Source organism: Rhododendron vialii, chromosome 8a (assembly GCF_030253575.1).
Source record: "Rhododendron vialii isolate Sample 1 chromosome 8a, ASM3025357v1".
Classification (NCBI taxonomy): domain Eukaryota; kingdom Viridiplantae; phylum Streptophyta; class Magnoliopsida; order Ericales; family Ericaceae; genus Rhododendron; species Rhododendron vialii.
In genome coordinates this window covers 33,051,327-33,067,628 of record NC_080564.1, presented here as the reverse complement: position 1 = coordinate 33,067,628, position 16,302 = coordinate 33,051,327, and the positions used below count along the sequence as shown (strand labels likewise).

General features: G+C 38.3%; 1 protein-coding gene across 5 annotated transcripts; it reads right to left on the bottom strand.

Annotated features, from left to right (window-relative positions):
• Nucleotides 1-598: 598 nt before the first annotated feature.
• LOC131335505 (probable serine/threonine-protein kinase PBL19) lies at nucleotides 599-14,825 on the bottom strand. Of its 5 annotated transcripts, XM_058370889.1 has the most exons (6): nucleotides 13,742-14,729; nucleotides 9,756-9,815; nucleotides 9,200-9,460; nucleotides 8,231-8,353; nucleotides 1,167-1,634; nucleotides 599-915 (listed from the first exon to the last, which is right to left on the bottom strand). In XM_058370889.1, the coding sequence occupies exons 1-6, from the start codon at nucleotides 14,099-14,101 to the stop codon at nucleotides 910-912; spliced, it is 1,278 nt and encodes a 425-aa protein (XP_058226872.1). In that variant the 5' UTR covers nucleotides 14,102-14,729; the 3' UTR covers nucleotides 599-909. The 5 variants fall into 5 exon arrangements, with proteins under 5 accessions (XP_058226872.1, XP_058226873.1, XP_058226877.1 ...); XM_058370890.1 differs by lacking the exon at nucleotides 9,756-9,815 and having other exon boundaries at nucleotides 13,742-14,725; XM_058370894.1 differs by lacking the exons at nucleotides 8,231-8,353; nucleotides 9,756-9,815 and having other exon boundaries at nucleotides 13,742-14,730.
• Nucleotides 14,826-16,302: the final 1,477 nt, after the last annotated feature.

Here is a 16,302-nt window from a genome sequence, read left to right as displayed (position 1 = left end):
TATATATAGCTTATAAAAGTCACCGAAAAGTCGAAAAACCAATCAAGATCAGGTCATGTATCAAAAAAGAGGATTTACACCCGTCCATGGATAATAAGGTTACTGCAAGATTCATATGAACTTACCCTGCCCAAAGGCTGTTATATGTCTGAATGCGGTCAAGCTCCCATTCAATTACCCTTACCGTTCAGTCCCAGCCAGTCGGCCATTTTCCGGCAAACGTCGGTTTAGTTCAATGATCGGATCCGTTCATATTGTAGATCTCATCGAGAAGCACAACCATGTGAAAAATTATGTCCATCGAATATAGTTTAGTACATGTTCGGAACACATTTATTTTGGACAAATTAATGAGAGGGGTTCCAATCCAGTGTGGGTATGTATTCTTTTCCAAAATAAACTGATTACGATCGTGTACTAAATGACATCCGATGGACATGATTTTTTATGTGATTGTGCATCTCAACGAGATCTACAATATGAACTGATCCAATCATTGAACGAAACCGAAGTTCGCCGGAAAATGGCCAATTGGCCGGGTCTGGACGGTAAGGGTGACTTGGATGAGAGCTTGACCCGTCTGAATGACTAATATCGCTTTACAAGAAAAAAAAGTTTCAGTTCTATGATTTAGAACATATGCACACGCAGTCTCCTCTAAGGGCATACAATTCGATGCACTTAGATTTGGTTCGTTGTCCCTTCGGGAACATCCAATACATGGGAACGATACAGAGACTTGGTTCGTTGTCTTTTTATGTTGTACTCTTTCGGGTACAATTCTATACTTTCTCTACGTACAAAAAAAAAGAAAAAAAAAGCTCGTTAGTCGAGAGCAATATAAGGCCCAATACCTCACCCTTGCCAAAAAAATATATGGTCTACGGCCGCTTTTGGTGTTCAAAATAATTATACCTGTGAAAAAATAATGAGCAAGAAGAGTCAGGCACCCCAAAAAAAAACATTTTCTTTCTCCTCTTTAGGATGTTTCGAATGTTGGATTTGCAATAAAGAAAAGCAGAGAGCGAATACCCAAAAAGATTGATATATTTTCCTTCTCCCATTCACTGATCCATACACAAATCCAAGATCCCAACACAGCCTTTTTTTCCCAGATAGGTGACCAAACAGCCTTTTAAGGTCATAAAAAACTGCAATGACTAAACCCTTACTGAAGTATCCTTAGGCTGAGGTAGCATTTGAAATGAGTGCTTCTTTGAGGGAACCAAGTTAGAAGTTGATGACTCAAAACTCCTTTTCTCATAAGAACTACTTCCTCCTTCCGACTCCTCTATCGCTTGCTTCAAGATCTCCACCACTTGACTCATTGTCGGTCGATCCTTCGCGTTCTTGTTGAGACACGCATCTGCCAAAGTGGCAATTTTCCTAGCTGCACTGAGAGAGTACTGATTCAGCCTCGGATCAATGATCATTCTAAACCCATTACTGTCAGCTGGGTACAATTTCACCCATTCTATAAGCTTTTGCTCAACTGGAGGCAGGTGTCTTTCCAACGTCCGTCTCCCCGTTAGCATCTCATATACCACTACGCCGAAACTGTATATATCACTCTTGATTGTGAGGTGCCCAGTGTCCACGTATTCTGGGGCTGCGTATCCATAAGTCCCAATCACCTGATAGAAATAGTAGGGGAAACTTAATACCACAACAAGAAGTATACAGCCACAAAACTAACACCAGAACCATTGTTGGAACACTCCACTCATCGTTCATAGTGCATACACTCAATCGATTTAGTTCATTAACCGCAGAATCAGTATTACCAATACTACACAACTTTGTGGCCCCACACTCCATAAATTTAGTTCATTGTGTGTGGCTTATTAACATCAGAATCAGTGTAACAGTGTTGCAATACTGCGTTCATTCTTGTTGGGATCCACACTCACGGAATGTAATTCATCCTGTGATGATTCAGTGTTCGTAGACGGTGACTAAAACAAAATACAAAGCACATGAGATCACGCGAGTGGTAGCCTCTTCTCAATCACGAACGTTGAAATTATTAGGGGTGAAAACAGCTAGACAAAATCAACTTTTAATACCTAGTGAATATAGAATGCAACTATAAAAAGACAGTGGGAATTCATCTTGTCGTGCCAGGAAATATCTTGAAACGTAAAAACAAGAGAGCGACAGAGAGAGTAGGAAAAGAGAAAATTCAAAAAACCCTTGTTTGTTTCTGTTAAAGTATTCGGTCTTGTCCCACATTAGTTAAATAAGTCTTGTATTGCATTCTCTCTTAATATAAATAATAACTCATTGTGTTACGGTTGATTAACAACCCCTATACACTTTCTCCTATCTCTGACAATATGGTATTAGAGCATAACCTTTATTCCAATTCATACGAAACCCATACCCCCTACCTTCGATCTAACCCTAATAAACCCAAACTGTGCACACAAACCCTAATCATAACCCTAACAGTCATCATAACCCAAATCGCACATCCCTAACCTCGAAAACCCTAAATCAGAATCCTATAGCCGTCGATCAGCAACCCTAACCCACGAAACCAGATCGCCCAACCTTGAACCACGTAAACCCTAGCCTTAATCTCGTTGGGCACTGTGAAATCACTTCTCCGACCATCGCGACTCTTAGGCAACCTAAGCCGGTGATCGTATCCTCCAACGACCATCGCCGACTACCGCAAAGTCTCCGGCGACCTGTTGCTTGTTTCGGTGATTTCAGGCACTGTTCATGATCCATTCGTACTGTTATGTCTCGTACATGATATGCTTGTGGTTTTGGTTCTCTGTTCTGATTGTTCTTTGTGACTACAAGACTGGTGGTAAGTTATACTACGAGTTGTTTCCCTATGTTGGGTGTTGGTTGTTGGAGGTTGGTTGGGTTGTTGAGATTTGCTGCTGTTGATGATGTCGGACGCTGTTGGGTGCATTGTTTGGGCAGTCATCTAGTCTTGTTGGTTGATAATGTTTATTGCTTGGAGATCTATTTCGTTACTTACTTCAAATAGTGGGTTGAAAGGGGAAAATGATGTATATATGATGCTTATTTATACATATTAAAGCTTCATGATTATTCATCTATCTATATTTCCACTTGTATAAAACATGTACTCCCTCCGTTTGGATTTAATAGTCCTTTTTTGGAGTTCGTGTCATTTTCCAATCGATTATATCTTCCAATTTATAATGTTTTACGTGATTTCAAAAACATAGTATTATAGAACTAATCAAGATCTATTAAACAAGATCCATATTCGATATGAAATTCATTATGGATTCAAAGATATAACCTATTTTTTAGCCGGTTAGAATAGAACTAGAGACAATTAAATCCGGACGGAGGGAGTATTATTTATTTATTTTTTTCGTGTCCCCTGCCGTGTCCGTGTCTCTATTTTTTTTAAAATTCTGTGTCTGTGTCAGTATCCGTGCTACATATAGCCCGGTAGTAATCAGCTCTTGGATCTCAAGATTTACCTTCTCTTAGTGAGATTTTTAATCGACTTTGTCCGTCTTCTGTATCAGTGCCTACACCATCTCCTGATAATTCATCCTTAGATTCCGCTGTTTCTGGTAGTTTTGGTTCTTCATTCAGCCGTGTCAATGGTCACGACTGTGATTCTAGGTTTAAAGGTCATGGTCGTGATTCTGGGTTCTGTGGTCATGGTTTTGGTGGTCGTGACTCTAGTTTTGGTGGTCGTGGGGGTCGCATGTCAGGGGAAGGTGGCCATGGTCGTTACTATGGTTCCCGATTGTGTACTAATTGTGGGAACAAATCATACGGTGGAGCATTGTTACAATCTTCATGGTTTTCCTCAGGCTCATTAGGTTGCCATCTCTCAGGATGCTCGGCAGCTTACTCACCTGTTTGCCGACAATGTGGTGACTATCTTTGTAGAGGAGTACCAGCACCTTGTGTCAATTCAGTCTTCATCTACAGGTCCTTCCTCCACTGCTACACTTGCTCACACATGTCCCTCCATTGCTTGTATTGCATCTACTCTAACTTCTACTCATTGGGTTATCGATTTTGGTGCATATGATTATATGACTGGTACATCTACTATCTTTTCTGGTTGTTAGTCTGTTGGTAAACCATCTCGTGTTACCTTAGAAGATGGTTCCACTACCGAGATTACTGGTTAGGTTATGTTCTTGGCACATCATCTCTTACTTTGGACTCTGTGTTACATGTTCCTATTTTTCTTTTTAATCTTATCTTATGTCTTTCTTTTTAATCTTATCTTATGTCTGTTAGTAAACTTACGAAGTCCTTAAATTGCTCCATCACATTTCTTCCTCATGGTTGTGTTTATTAGGATCTCCAAACGAGGAGAAAGATCAGTGGTGGCGCTGAACGTGGTGGCCATTATTACCTTACCCATGATACTCAGCCACAGTCTATTGCTCTTCAGTCATCAGAGTCACCTAATTAACAACATTGTTGGCTTGGTCATCCATCTCTTTAGAATCTAAAGCGTCTAGTTCCTTCATGTAGTCGGCTTAATGATTTGACTTGTGATGTCTGTGAGTTTAGTAAAATCATCGAGTGACCTTTAATCCTGAGTTGAGCGTCGTGTGTCAAGTCCTTCTTAGTTAGTGCATTCAGATATTTGGGGGCCCATGCATGTTCCCAATGTTTTTGGTTTTCAGTATTATATTATTTTTGTTGATGATTTCTATTGTGTTACATACCTTTATCTTATGAAAGAAAGATCTAAGTTGAAATTTGTTTTTAAGTCATTTTACATGAAAATAAAGATTCAATTTAATACTTGCATTTGTATATTTCGTTCCGATAATACACGTGAATATTTTCATACTACTCTATCTCAGTTTTTTGATGGTCATGGTAATATTCAGTTATTCACTAGTCGTCTTGCGCTCGAACCCCACTACAAAATGGGGTTGAACACAAGATTCAACATTTATCAGAAGTTATGCATGCCATGTTATTTTAAATGCAGGTCCCTAAGTCTTACTGGAGTGATGTTGTCCTTACCGTTTGTTATTTGACTAATCAAATGCCATCTGTTGTTCTTGGATACCCCAAAAGGTCTTGTTTCCTGGTCGGCCTCTCCACTCATTACTACCTCGGGTGTTTCGGTGCACGTGTTATGTTCATGTCCTCGATCCTAACCAGGGTAAACTGGAACCTCATTGCATTCGCTATGTCTTTCTTGGTTATTCGTGCTCTCAGAAAGAGTATAAATGTTACTCACCATCTTTACGACGTCATTTTGTGTGTGCTAATGTCACGTTTAATGAGGCAGTCGTTCTTTTCAGGTCCTGTCACTACATATGATCTACCTATGGCTGAGTTTGTTTTCCCTATAGTCGTACCTTCTGGTTCTGGCTCTGGTTCTGGTTCTGGTTCTGGGTCTGCCCTACCAGTAAAACCTTCGCAAGTGTATGCTCGTCGTCCAAAAGTTCCGCCAGTGCCATCTTAGCCCACCGTTCCATCTTCCCCTCCATTGCGGGATTAAGACGAAGTTCCTATAGTTCTTAGCAAAGGTATTTGGTCTTGCACTTGTTTCCATCCCTACGTGCTTTTAGTACTTTTGTTTCGTCCGTTTTCGTTTCTAACACTGTTTAGGAGATCTTATCTGTTTCTGAGTGGTGAAAACATATGGAGGATAAGATATCTTCTCTTTCTCAATGGCACATGGGAGTTGGTTGCTCTTCTTGCCAGTAAACCCACTGTTGGCTATCGTTGGGTATTCACTATCAAGTATCTTCCTATTGAATGCTATAAAGCTCACTTGGTTGCCAAAGGCTACACCCAGACTTCTATTGTGTTGATTATTCGGAGACGTTTTCTCCTGTTGCCAAATTTGATTCTATTCGGATACTTATTTCTCTTGCAGCGAATCTTGGTTGGCCATTGTTTTAGCTAGATGTCAAAAATGCTTTTCTTCATGGAGATCTCCAGGAAGAAGTCTACATGGAGCAACCATTAGGGTTTGTTGCTCAGGGAGAGCATAATTAGATATGTCGTCTTCGTAAAGCCCTATATGAGCTTAAGCAGTCTCCTAGAGCATGGTTTGACAAGTTTAGTGATGTAGTTTTGAGATGTGGTATGCATCACAGTCAGTTTGATCATTCTATTTTCTCACATCGGACCGAGGAAAAGTATTATTGATTGTCTATGTGGATGACATTATTATTACCAGTGATGATCAGCGGGGCATTGATGAGCTAAAAACCTTTTTACATCAGCAGTTTCATACCAAGGATTTGAAAAAACTACGATACTTTTTAGGTATTGAGGTGGCACGATCCAAAGAAGGTATTAGTTTATCCCAGAGGAAGTATGTCCTGGATATTCTTGAGGATGTTGGTTTGTTACAAACTAGGCCTGTTAAGACTCCTATGGATCTCAAAGTCAAATTTTGTGTTGACCAGGGGGAGCTGCTCTCCAATCCTGATCAGTATTGCTGTCTGGTTGATAAGCTAAATTACCTTATTATTACACGTCCGGATCTCTTTTGCAGTAAGTATGGTGAGTCAATTTATGTCTACTCCTCCTCGTCCACATTGGGAGGTAGTAATTAGAATTGTGAAGTATCGTAAGTCACATCGAGGACATGGTTTGTTTTATTAAGCAAGTGGACATTTACGTGTTGAGGCGTTCACTGATTCTGATTGGGACCATATGATAGGAGATCCAAATATTATATCTTCCTCGGTGGAAATCTTGTCAATTGGAAGAGTAAGAAATAGACATTGGTTGCCCGGTTTAGTGCAAAAGCAGAATATAGAGTAATGGCACACACAACATGTGAGTTTGTATGGTTGCGGTTGTTTCTCGAGGAGATAGATTCAGTGTACAAGCCTATGCCTTTGTACTGTGATAACCAAGTAGCTATTCATGTTGCATCTAATCCAGTATTTCATGAGGGGACTAAGCATATTGAGGTTGATTGTCATTGAGAAGTTAACTGGTGGCGTGATGGCTACCCCATTCGTGACTACGGGTGCTCATTTGGTTGACATGTTCACTAAGTCGTTCAAGATCCAGTTGGAGTTGTTACGTAACAAACTGGTACTTTGTAATATCTATTCTCCAGTTTGAGGGGAGTGCAAGACTATTGGGTCTTGTCCTACATCGGTTAAATTAGACTTGTATTGAGCTCTCTCTTATATTAATAATACTCCCTTCGTTCCAAAATAACAGTCCACCTTTCCTTTTTTGGGTGTTCCAAAATGAAGGCCCAATTTGACAAGTTAACACAAAAATGAGTCCAACTTTCCCTTTTTACCCTTATTCAAAAAAGACAAAAAGTTAATGTGTGTGTGTGTGAGAGACAGAGAGGGAGTTGTACTTATTCAATTTTGAATACTTGAACTGACTTTTACCCACTTTGCCACCTAAGAAACAAACAATTTCCATTTCAAAAGCTATTCAAAAAATAAGGGGCAAAATTGGAAAGTTCAAAATCTGTGCAAGTAATAATTATACTTCCTTAAAAATTTGGAATCCCAAAGCAGGGACTCTCAAATTGGAACGGAGGGAGTAACTCATTGTGTTAGGGTTGATTAACACCCTATACTCTTTCTCCTATCTTTGACAACAGTTTCCCTAAAATATTAGCTAGTTCATAAGCATATCGGTCAGCAACAGTTGAGAGTTTTAGTTAAACTGTGACAAAAACATAAAGAAATTTTTTGTATACAAAGCTCTATATAAAATGAATTTTTTTATTATGATTGAAAATAAATTGTGCTTAATTTATTTCATTTTGTTAAGTTATATTATCAACATACTCACAAATTTAAGTGAAGTTTTTTTTACTTTGAGTCTTTGACTACTCATGAACAATTTAGTGCTGGCAATATGAAAAAGAATGAAAGAAAATTCAAATTATATGTAAAAAATACGAAATTTTAGGACATTTTTTGAGTCTAGGGGGTTCGCTTGAATCCTCTCAAAAGCTCAAACATAGGTGCAGCCGCCCTTGATATCGGCTATCGCGCGTCACAAATAGGATGCCTATATTTTAAGTTAACGGAGTCAAAGAGTTCACCAGTTACGTACAACAACAAAACCCATCTAGTCCCCAACCATTGAGGGTATGGACATGGGAGGATTGAAGACAAGCCTAACCTTTGGCTCTCACAATACCACTAAAACAGTGGCCCCCCTATACCTTCAAAACCCGAGGAGCAAAATGGACATTTTACGTAATCTACAATATTTATTCTACAGTCTCCCTTGTACACTATCAACTTACCGCTGTGGATACATGAGTACGGTCACCAATTGGGCCTTCCCTGGCAAGTCCAAAGTCAGAAAGCTTTGGCTTGAAGTTTTCATCCAAAAGCACATTAGAAGATTTGAAGTCTCGATATATCACCTTTACAGAAAAACCAAAAAAAAAAAAGTTCAACTATTTAAAAGTTACAATATTGCTATCAAAAAAACAAATTATAAAACTTGAAGGTAATATGGGTCATAGTTGTCAAATCATGAATCGAAAATGGTCATTTTTGGAATCGTGTATCGAATCGCTCCGATTCAGTCATGACTAGCTTCTATAATGCATAGAAACCTATGCTTATTGATTAGGGTAACAACAATATATACTACAAATGAAACATTTAGGCCTAAATCAATAAAAGCCTTTTTCTAAATGATGATTAGATAATAACGTGGAGTATTAGGTAAGCTGTTTGTGGTTTGTAAATCCTACTTATGGTTCTTTTTGTACAAAAAAGATGATTAGTAAATCCTACTTATGGTTCTTTTTGTACAAAAGAGTTGTCTATAGGGTTGTTATATTCCATTTATCTTCCTCATTTTCGATTCATTCTTATTATCTATCCATATAACAAAGACAAAAATGACATATAACAATACAAAAGACCTTAAAAAATAGTTTGAACCATTTTCAAACAACAAAAGAAGCAAAACAAGAGTAAAAAATGAATTTCAAAAATTTTAAGTGAATCGAAGGATTCACCGATTCAGGCAACCTATTCGTATAGACTACCTACCGAATTGTATCGAATCATACGATTCTGACAACTATGATATGGGCAACACAATTCTTTAAACTGGATTAGAGGGTATGAACATGCTTTCAATTCCCCAATATACTAGCTAGTTAGCATGATTAAAAGACCTTAGATCATTTGATTTAAAACACTCGCAAAAGCTGTAATATGTGATCAATATGTCTGTTGATTAAAATAAATTGAACCTGGATTTCCAATCCCTCATGCAGATAGGCCAATCCTTGAGCTGCACCTAGGATAATTTCTAATCTTGTTTTCCAAGGCAGAGTTGCCGAAGCCTTGTTGAAAAGATGCTCTTCTAAGCTCTTATTGGGCATGTATTCATAAACTAATAAACGTTGTATCCCCCGTTCCCCATCTATAGAACAGTACCCCAATAGTTTCACGAGGTTAGGGTGATCGACAACACCAAGGAATTGAACTTCAGTAAGCCATTGTTTATGACCCTATAGCAGAAAAAGAAGTATAAGAAACAGTTATCCAAAGGTAAAAATAACTCTCTATCAAACAATGCCTGTGCTATTCATTCAAAAAAAAAAAAAAATTAATGCTTGTAGTGCAGAGGGACGTGAAATGGGCGCAGAATTTGTTTTAAGTGCAATCAGTTGGTACTCAAATTCTTCCCTTGATGTGTTGGCAAGAACCCATACTTGTTAGAGGGGAATTGGCATTGTGTGGCTTCTTCCCTTGACATCATTTTGCGGTTGTGACGTGAAGTGAGGTATCTACGAGATTTCAAACCTTGCAAAAAGTCTCGAAACTAAATTGCAGTGCAATTGAGAGTTTATGCAGCCAATGAGTCTGCATCGAACAAGGAAACTAATTAGTTTCTTTTGCTATGTAAACCCTATAATTGGTACACAAGTTTTCTTTAAACAGGGAATCTGGATCACCTGATAACGGAGCAGTAGAACCAAATACTCCCTCCATCCCAAAATTTTGATCCATTATTTCCTTTAGAGATGTCCTATAATCCTTGTCCATTTTGATTTGTAAGTAGAAAATTTTGATCCATTTTCTTTATTGCCCTTCATCCCTAATCCCTATATTTAAATTCAATCATGAAACAGAAAACATATGAGCATATCTTTCAGAATCATCATAGAGCAAGACGAAAACAACCAAGATTAATGACTAAGCAACACATAAGCCAGACATCTACCAGGTTTCTATTCTATTTTGCAAGCCAAGATCTTAGGGAGCAACTTCACTTTCCACCCAAAATGAAATCCACCACCTTGCTTTTGCGGATGATTTGTTTGTTTTGTGTGGGGCTGACAAGCATTCTTTTTCTATTGTCAAGTCGGCTTTGGAGGATTTCTATTATTTTTCTGGGCTCCAACCGAATCTTCAGAAAAGTGCAATCATTTATTTTGGAGTAGGCAGTGACCTTACGAGGGAATTAGAGTCTATTCTTCCTATTCCGCAGGGTACTCTTCCAGTTCGTTATTTAGGAGTTCCTTTGATTACATCCAGGCTATCCTACAATGATTGTGTGCAGCTCAAGGAGAAGATCTTGCAAAGAATTAGGAGTTGGTCAACGAAACTTTTGTCTTTTGGGGGAAGATCTCAGTTGATTGAGTCAGTGTTGTGGAGCATGCAAGTCTATTGGTGTTCTATCTTTATTCTTCCCCAAAAAATTTTAAAGGAAGTTGAAGATATGCTTAGGGCTTTTCTGTGGTCTGGGGTTCAGATGAAGCAGATTGGGGCAAAAATTAAGTGGGATTGGGTGTGCTCTCCGAAAGAGGAAGGGGGGTTGGGCTTCAAACCTCTAAGACTCTGGAATAAAGCAACTATGACACGTCACTTGTGGGCTCTAAGTAAGAAGGCAGATTCCTTGTGGGTCAGGTGGATTCACTCTTATATTATCAAAGGGAAATGTCTTTGGATGATGCAATTACCTCATAATTCTTCGTGGACTATTAGGAAATTATTCAAGCTTAGAGACAAGGTGCAACCTTTGATAAAGCATGTGATTGGAGATGGGGATAGTACTTTCCTCTGGCTAGATCATTGGCATAATGTTGGTCCCCTATACAAGATGTTTGGTGACAGTATAGTTAAGAATGTCGAAAGCTCTCTTTTGGCAAAAGTTTCTTCTATTATTCATGAAGGTGAGTGGCAATGGCCAAGGCAGCGTAACAGAGCCATCATGCAGATAATGAGGAGCACTCCCCTCACTTTGAAGCCTAACCCTTTGGTTGCTGATTCTGTCATCTGGATCCCTGCCCGTCATGGTATGTTCTCTGTTAACTCTGCGTTGCAGGCTTTTAGAACCCCTCTCCCTAAGGTTCTGTGGGCTGATATTGTTTGGTTTAAACAAAGGATTCCTAGATGGGCCTTTATAATGTGGCTTGTTTGTTGGGGTAGACTCTCTACCAAGGATAGAATTCTTTCTTGGGGTTTAGTGGTGGATCCCATTTGCGTTTTGTGCCGTGGCGGGACTGAATCTCATAGTCACCTATTCTTTGATTGTCCTTTTTCAGCTTTGGTTTGGGCCAAAATTTTGCAGAAGTTTGGTATTTGTAGATGTCCTGCTGGCTGGTCTCAGGAGATTGATTGGGCTATTCATCACCTCAAGAAGTCAGGTTTTCTTTCTTCTCTCTATAAGTTGGCTATGGCAGGGTCAGTATACCACATTTGGAGGGCTAGAAATGAGTGTATTTTTTGCAACAAGCAGCCATTCTCAGAGGTAGTTTATGATCGGATTATAAACGATGTGAGGGACAGGGTCTATCCTTGGAAGAAAGTTGGGGTTAGCCATGGCAACAAGGTTTTGTGTGAAGCTTGGAATATCTCGGTAAAAATCTTGTAGATATGATGTATAGGGCTATTTGTCTTGTTTCTTTTGTGTTGAATCTCTGTGTAGTCCCTTTTGGTTTCAGGGGTATGCCCTTTTGTTTCACTTGTATTCGTCTCTTTTGATAATAAAATCTTTCTTTACCAAAAAAAAAAGCCAGACATCTACCCAAAAAAAATATATAAACGAGATTATGTATGATATGACTGACTTTGAAAATGGCAGTAATGCCACATGCAAAACAAGACAGCCACCTACTGTCACACATATGGGTGGATACCGGAAAGGAGTAGGGGGAGGGCGTTCTTGGTTTTTTTTAGAATTAAACATCTTTACACCATAGTAAGGCACATCTTTGTAACTACTGTACTGAAAATTAAAATCTCATTATGCATTATTTTAGAAGTTCCTGATGCATTCCAAAATGGTTTGGAATGCAAAGCATATCTGAACCCTGGTTTAAGATGTTATATATAAATTGCAAGCCAAAATCAGCTGTCAACAACCAACCCCCATCACTTAATATGCTGGCCAAGCTTAAAATAAATCATGCAAAGAATGCCAGCTCCAAAAGATATTTCCTACACTAACAAAAAACCGCTTCTAATCTTCTAGTCCCCAGGTTAGTCATTTATATAGTCATCACAGAACACGAAGAAAACAATTAGGTTATTCATTGAACAACATGCAAACCAGATTATGTATGAGATGACAATAATGAAAACGAAAGTAATGTCACCTGGAAGACAAGCAAAGCCCTCCTACCATAATACACATGCGTGGACACCAGAAACAAGTGTGGGGGAGGCATGTTCTATATTCTGCCTCTGATAAATAATAATTATTATTATACACATTATGAAGGCACATCTGTGAAGCTACAATAGTTTAAGTTCCTGATTCATCTCCAATAATTTTCAAATGATAGGTGCTTAACTTTGCTCTAAGATATTATTTCTTCATTGCAACTCAAGGACCACATTCCATTACTTAATATGCATCTAAACACTACTCCTAATCTTTTACTAATAAAATCATGTAGCCAATCAGAATGTCAGATCCCAAAACTATATAGTATATACCACATAGAGCAATCAAAGGCATGGAGATGACATCAATTATACACCCTTAAACATGCTTCAAGAGATCAACTTCTTTTGCCAGCTCTAAGTTAAGGCTTGAATGTATATCATGGATTGGTGGAGGGGGGTGTACAGAGGGAAAAGAAATGATAGGAGAATCAAATGACATATTTAGCTTTCCCACTTCATTATCAAGTATCTTTGTCTGTAGCTTTGCCTTTTCCTCCGAAATTGCTTCATCCTTTCAAATGCTTCCTCCCTCCGTCAAAAAACAATTTACCCCACAAAACGAGAACTTCAAAAAGAATTCATTTTCGTTAAACAAATTCAGAAAAACAATTTATAAATAAAAAGAACTTCTAATACCTAATAATTTGTGGAAAAAAAGTATGAAAAGTTAAAACATAAAATGCAGTATTTATGATTTGTTGATCTATGCAATAATAGCACGCACGCATAGGAAAAAGGGGAATTAGGATAAAATAACTACTCAACTATCCGACACATAGTCTCCCTTGCTTTCCCTGTGCGCATATAGAGAAGCTTCAGGAGCTGAACTAACAGCAAAAGTATACTACATTCCAGATCTTGCCTTGAGCCAAACGTGGGTAAACTGGTGCCTTTGGATTTGCAAAGGCAATCGTATTTGATAGTTTGACAAGGGGACAATCTTTTTAGTAATGGGGTAGTATTAAGAAAGTTCTCAAATAATTCAAGATTAAACAAGATGAGCGCAGGAAGTAAAATATGATAATTTTTCCAATTATACACTAAAATAGGCAGAAGGAAATGCATAATAAATGAATTTCGTACTAGGAATTTGAAGAAAATAAGAAAAGCAATACCTGCAAGCCATTTTTGTTGAGTTTTTTAATGGCAACAACAGTAGGATCAGCCTCCCCATTTGGAGGCCTAATTGAACCCTTGTACACACTCCCAAACCCACCTTCTCCAATCTTCAGTAACTTATTGAAGTTATTAGTTGCAGTTCTGAGCTCTGCAAAAGTAAACACCCTCAAGTTGTGCTCCTTTTCTTTGTACAATTGCGGTATGCTCCGCGGCGATGACACTGAACCTGAACCTGATGATTTTATCACACGATTCGCGGCTGAATTTTCTGAATTTCTGTTCTGGGTTTGTAACTCAGGCGAGGATCTCCCTTTCCGGCACTTGAATTTATCCCTAAAAGGAAAGAAACACTTCATTCTTTAATCTATGTGGTTCTTCTTTCTTCAAATATACTAATTCTTTTCAAAAGGCTCGATCACATCAACGGTGTCAGCGATTTGAATACATATATGTAGAGAGAGAGAGAGAGAGAGAGAGAGAGAGAGGTGAAATTGGAAGCGAAAACCCAGGTGGAAAACAAGGGAATCAAGGAGAGAAAGTATGGAAGGAAACAGAGAACCAAACGGGGGGAACAAGAGAGACCCAAATGGAAAACTAATAAGTGGTGATGTGAAAATCAGAAGTTTTAGTGTGAACAAAATCAAAAGCAAAATGGAAGAAACAAAACCCAACACGTGAATTGAACAAACAAAATGAACACGAAAACTAGAAACAGAACGAAACCCGAACGTTCATCCAAAGAGTGAATAGAAATGGAGGAGAAGCCGTGTAGAAAAGGGGAGACAAGAGATGAGATTTGCTGACTTCGAAATTTACGGAAGAAAACCAATAGACTTTCACACTTCGGAAATTGAATAGGTCAGATTGGTCGAAAGTTTTTCGCACGATTTGGAATTTGCTTGTGGGTTTGGCCATGGAAGGTTCGGGCTTTGTTTGGCAAATTGGGACCTTGACAGTTTGTGCAGAGTTTGCTTGACCAGTGCGGTCGCTTTCAAAGGTTGACGAGGGTGGGCATAACTCGGGGACAGTATATGGAAGAGAAAGGGTGACAGTTGGGCAGCGGTAGCAACGTATCCATCCACTCGGAGCAATCGCCTCAAGCAAAATAATACTAATAACTAGAGGCCGCAGTCGGATTTTCACTGACATTTGTGAAAATTTGATCAAATAATAAATGAAAAGTATTTTTATAAAAATGTTGTAAAAATTCGGCCTTTGTTATTAACCTATTGTGATAGATAAATAACAATTAAATTATCAAAAAATCAATCGAATTGTTATATATTGTAGTAACAATTAACATGTATATGCATATCTATATTTTACCATGCTTTTTTTTTTTTTATCAGAATATTTTACCATGCTAATAGCCACTGTTTTGCTAACATCGCTACCGCCACCGATTTTGCCACGATCTAATACCTAAGTACTATTCTATAAGATTTCGTAAATCAATTGTGTTAATTAGCTCTCACGGAGAACATCCATTTTAAACAATAGATGTCTATCTTTACTATCTGTTGTGAAGTCAAAACCTATCATTCGATAAAGAATATAGTGTTGCTTACAAAATTTCCTAAACAATTTTCTTCTAATGCGATAATAATCCACACAATTTCGAATAAATAAATTTATTTATTACATGTTGTACATCTGTCGCTTCATCAGTCATAGCACTCTCATGTTGACAAATTTCCCAAAGTTGAAATACTATTTTTCTATGAGACATTGCTACATAATAACAAAAAAAGATGAGCAACATAAAATGATTATTTTTTGTATAAGAAACTATCCGTTCACCAATGAGCAATTAAAGTATGAACGACGACGACAACAACTTTAACAAAGTTTGTAACGCCCCGATTTCTCAAGGGATTTTGGAAGCATTAACCCTAAAATACACTGAATTTTACAAACTATTAGGCCCCTATTTACCCTTATACAAAAATTACAATTTCAAAATAATACAAAAATCTATGTAACAAAAGCAACTCCAGAGCGACTCTAGTTTTGACACGAAATTCCAAGCAATGTTGGCCCAGACTCCGTTTCAGGGGTCCCACCTGTATCAACTGCTCCACTGTGGAATCCTGCACACTCTGGCAAATTGAACGCCGAAGCAAACGATTTGCCAGGATACAAACGTATCCTGAGTGATAATTCACTAAGTAAAAATCCTAAAACCCAATACCACAATATGCAGATCAACAATATAATAATTCATAATACACCGAAGGTACAAAATAATAACACATCGTCTTTTTCTTTACTATCCATCATCTTACATGAAATCTAAGGATCATCTCCACGAGATCCTTTCCTCCCACATCCACTAACTACAATCGTCTCATGGGTCCACCATTCCTCTTGCTTATCCTGCACCAGGGTCCTAGGTGAGCGCATCTAAGTTATGTACCGAGTATGTTCTCACTTAAGACCATAACAGGAGGATCGAGTCATCCCATGACGTATCGTACATTAGGGTCGGACATCCACTACCCCACGCTAACTATAACCGTCTCATGGGACCCATTCTCTTTCTCCAAGAGAAACTTTC

Coding starts and splice junctions, on each gene's coding strand:
- LOC131335505 (XM_058370889.1), bottom strand. CDS start 14,101: ATGAAGTGTTTCTTTCCTTTTAGGGATAAATTCAAGTGCCGGAAAGGG. Junction 9,461..9,755: donor GTTTCGAGACTTTTTGCAAG/GTTTGAAATCTC, acceptor TTTCTGCTATAG/GGTCATAAACAATGGCTTAC. Junction 1,635..8,230: donor GTACTCATGTATCCACAGCG/GTAAGTTGATAG, acceptor TATTTCTATCAG/GTGATTGGGACTTATGGATA.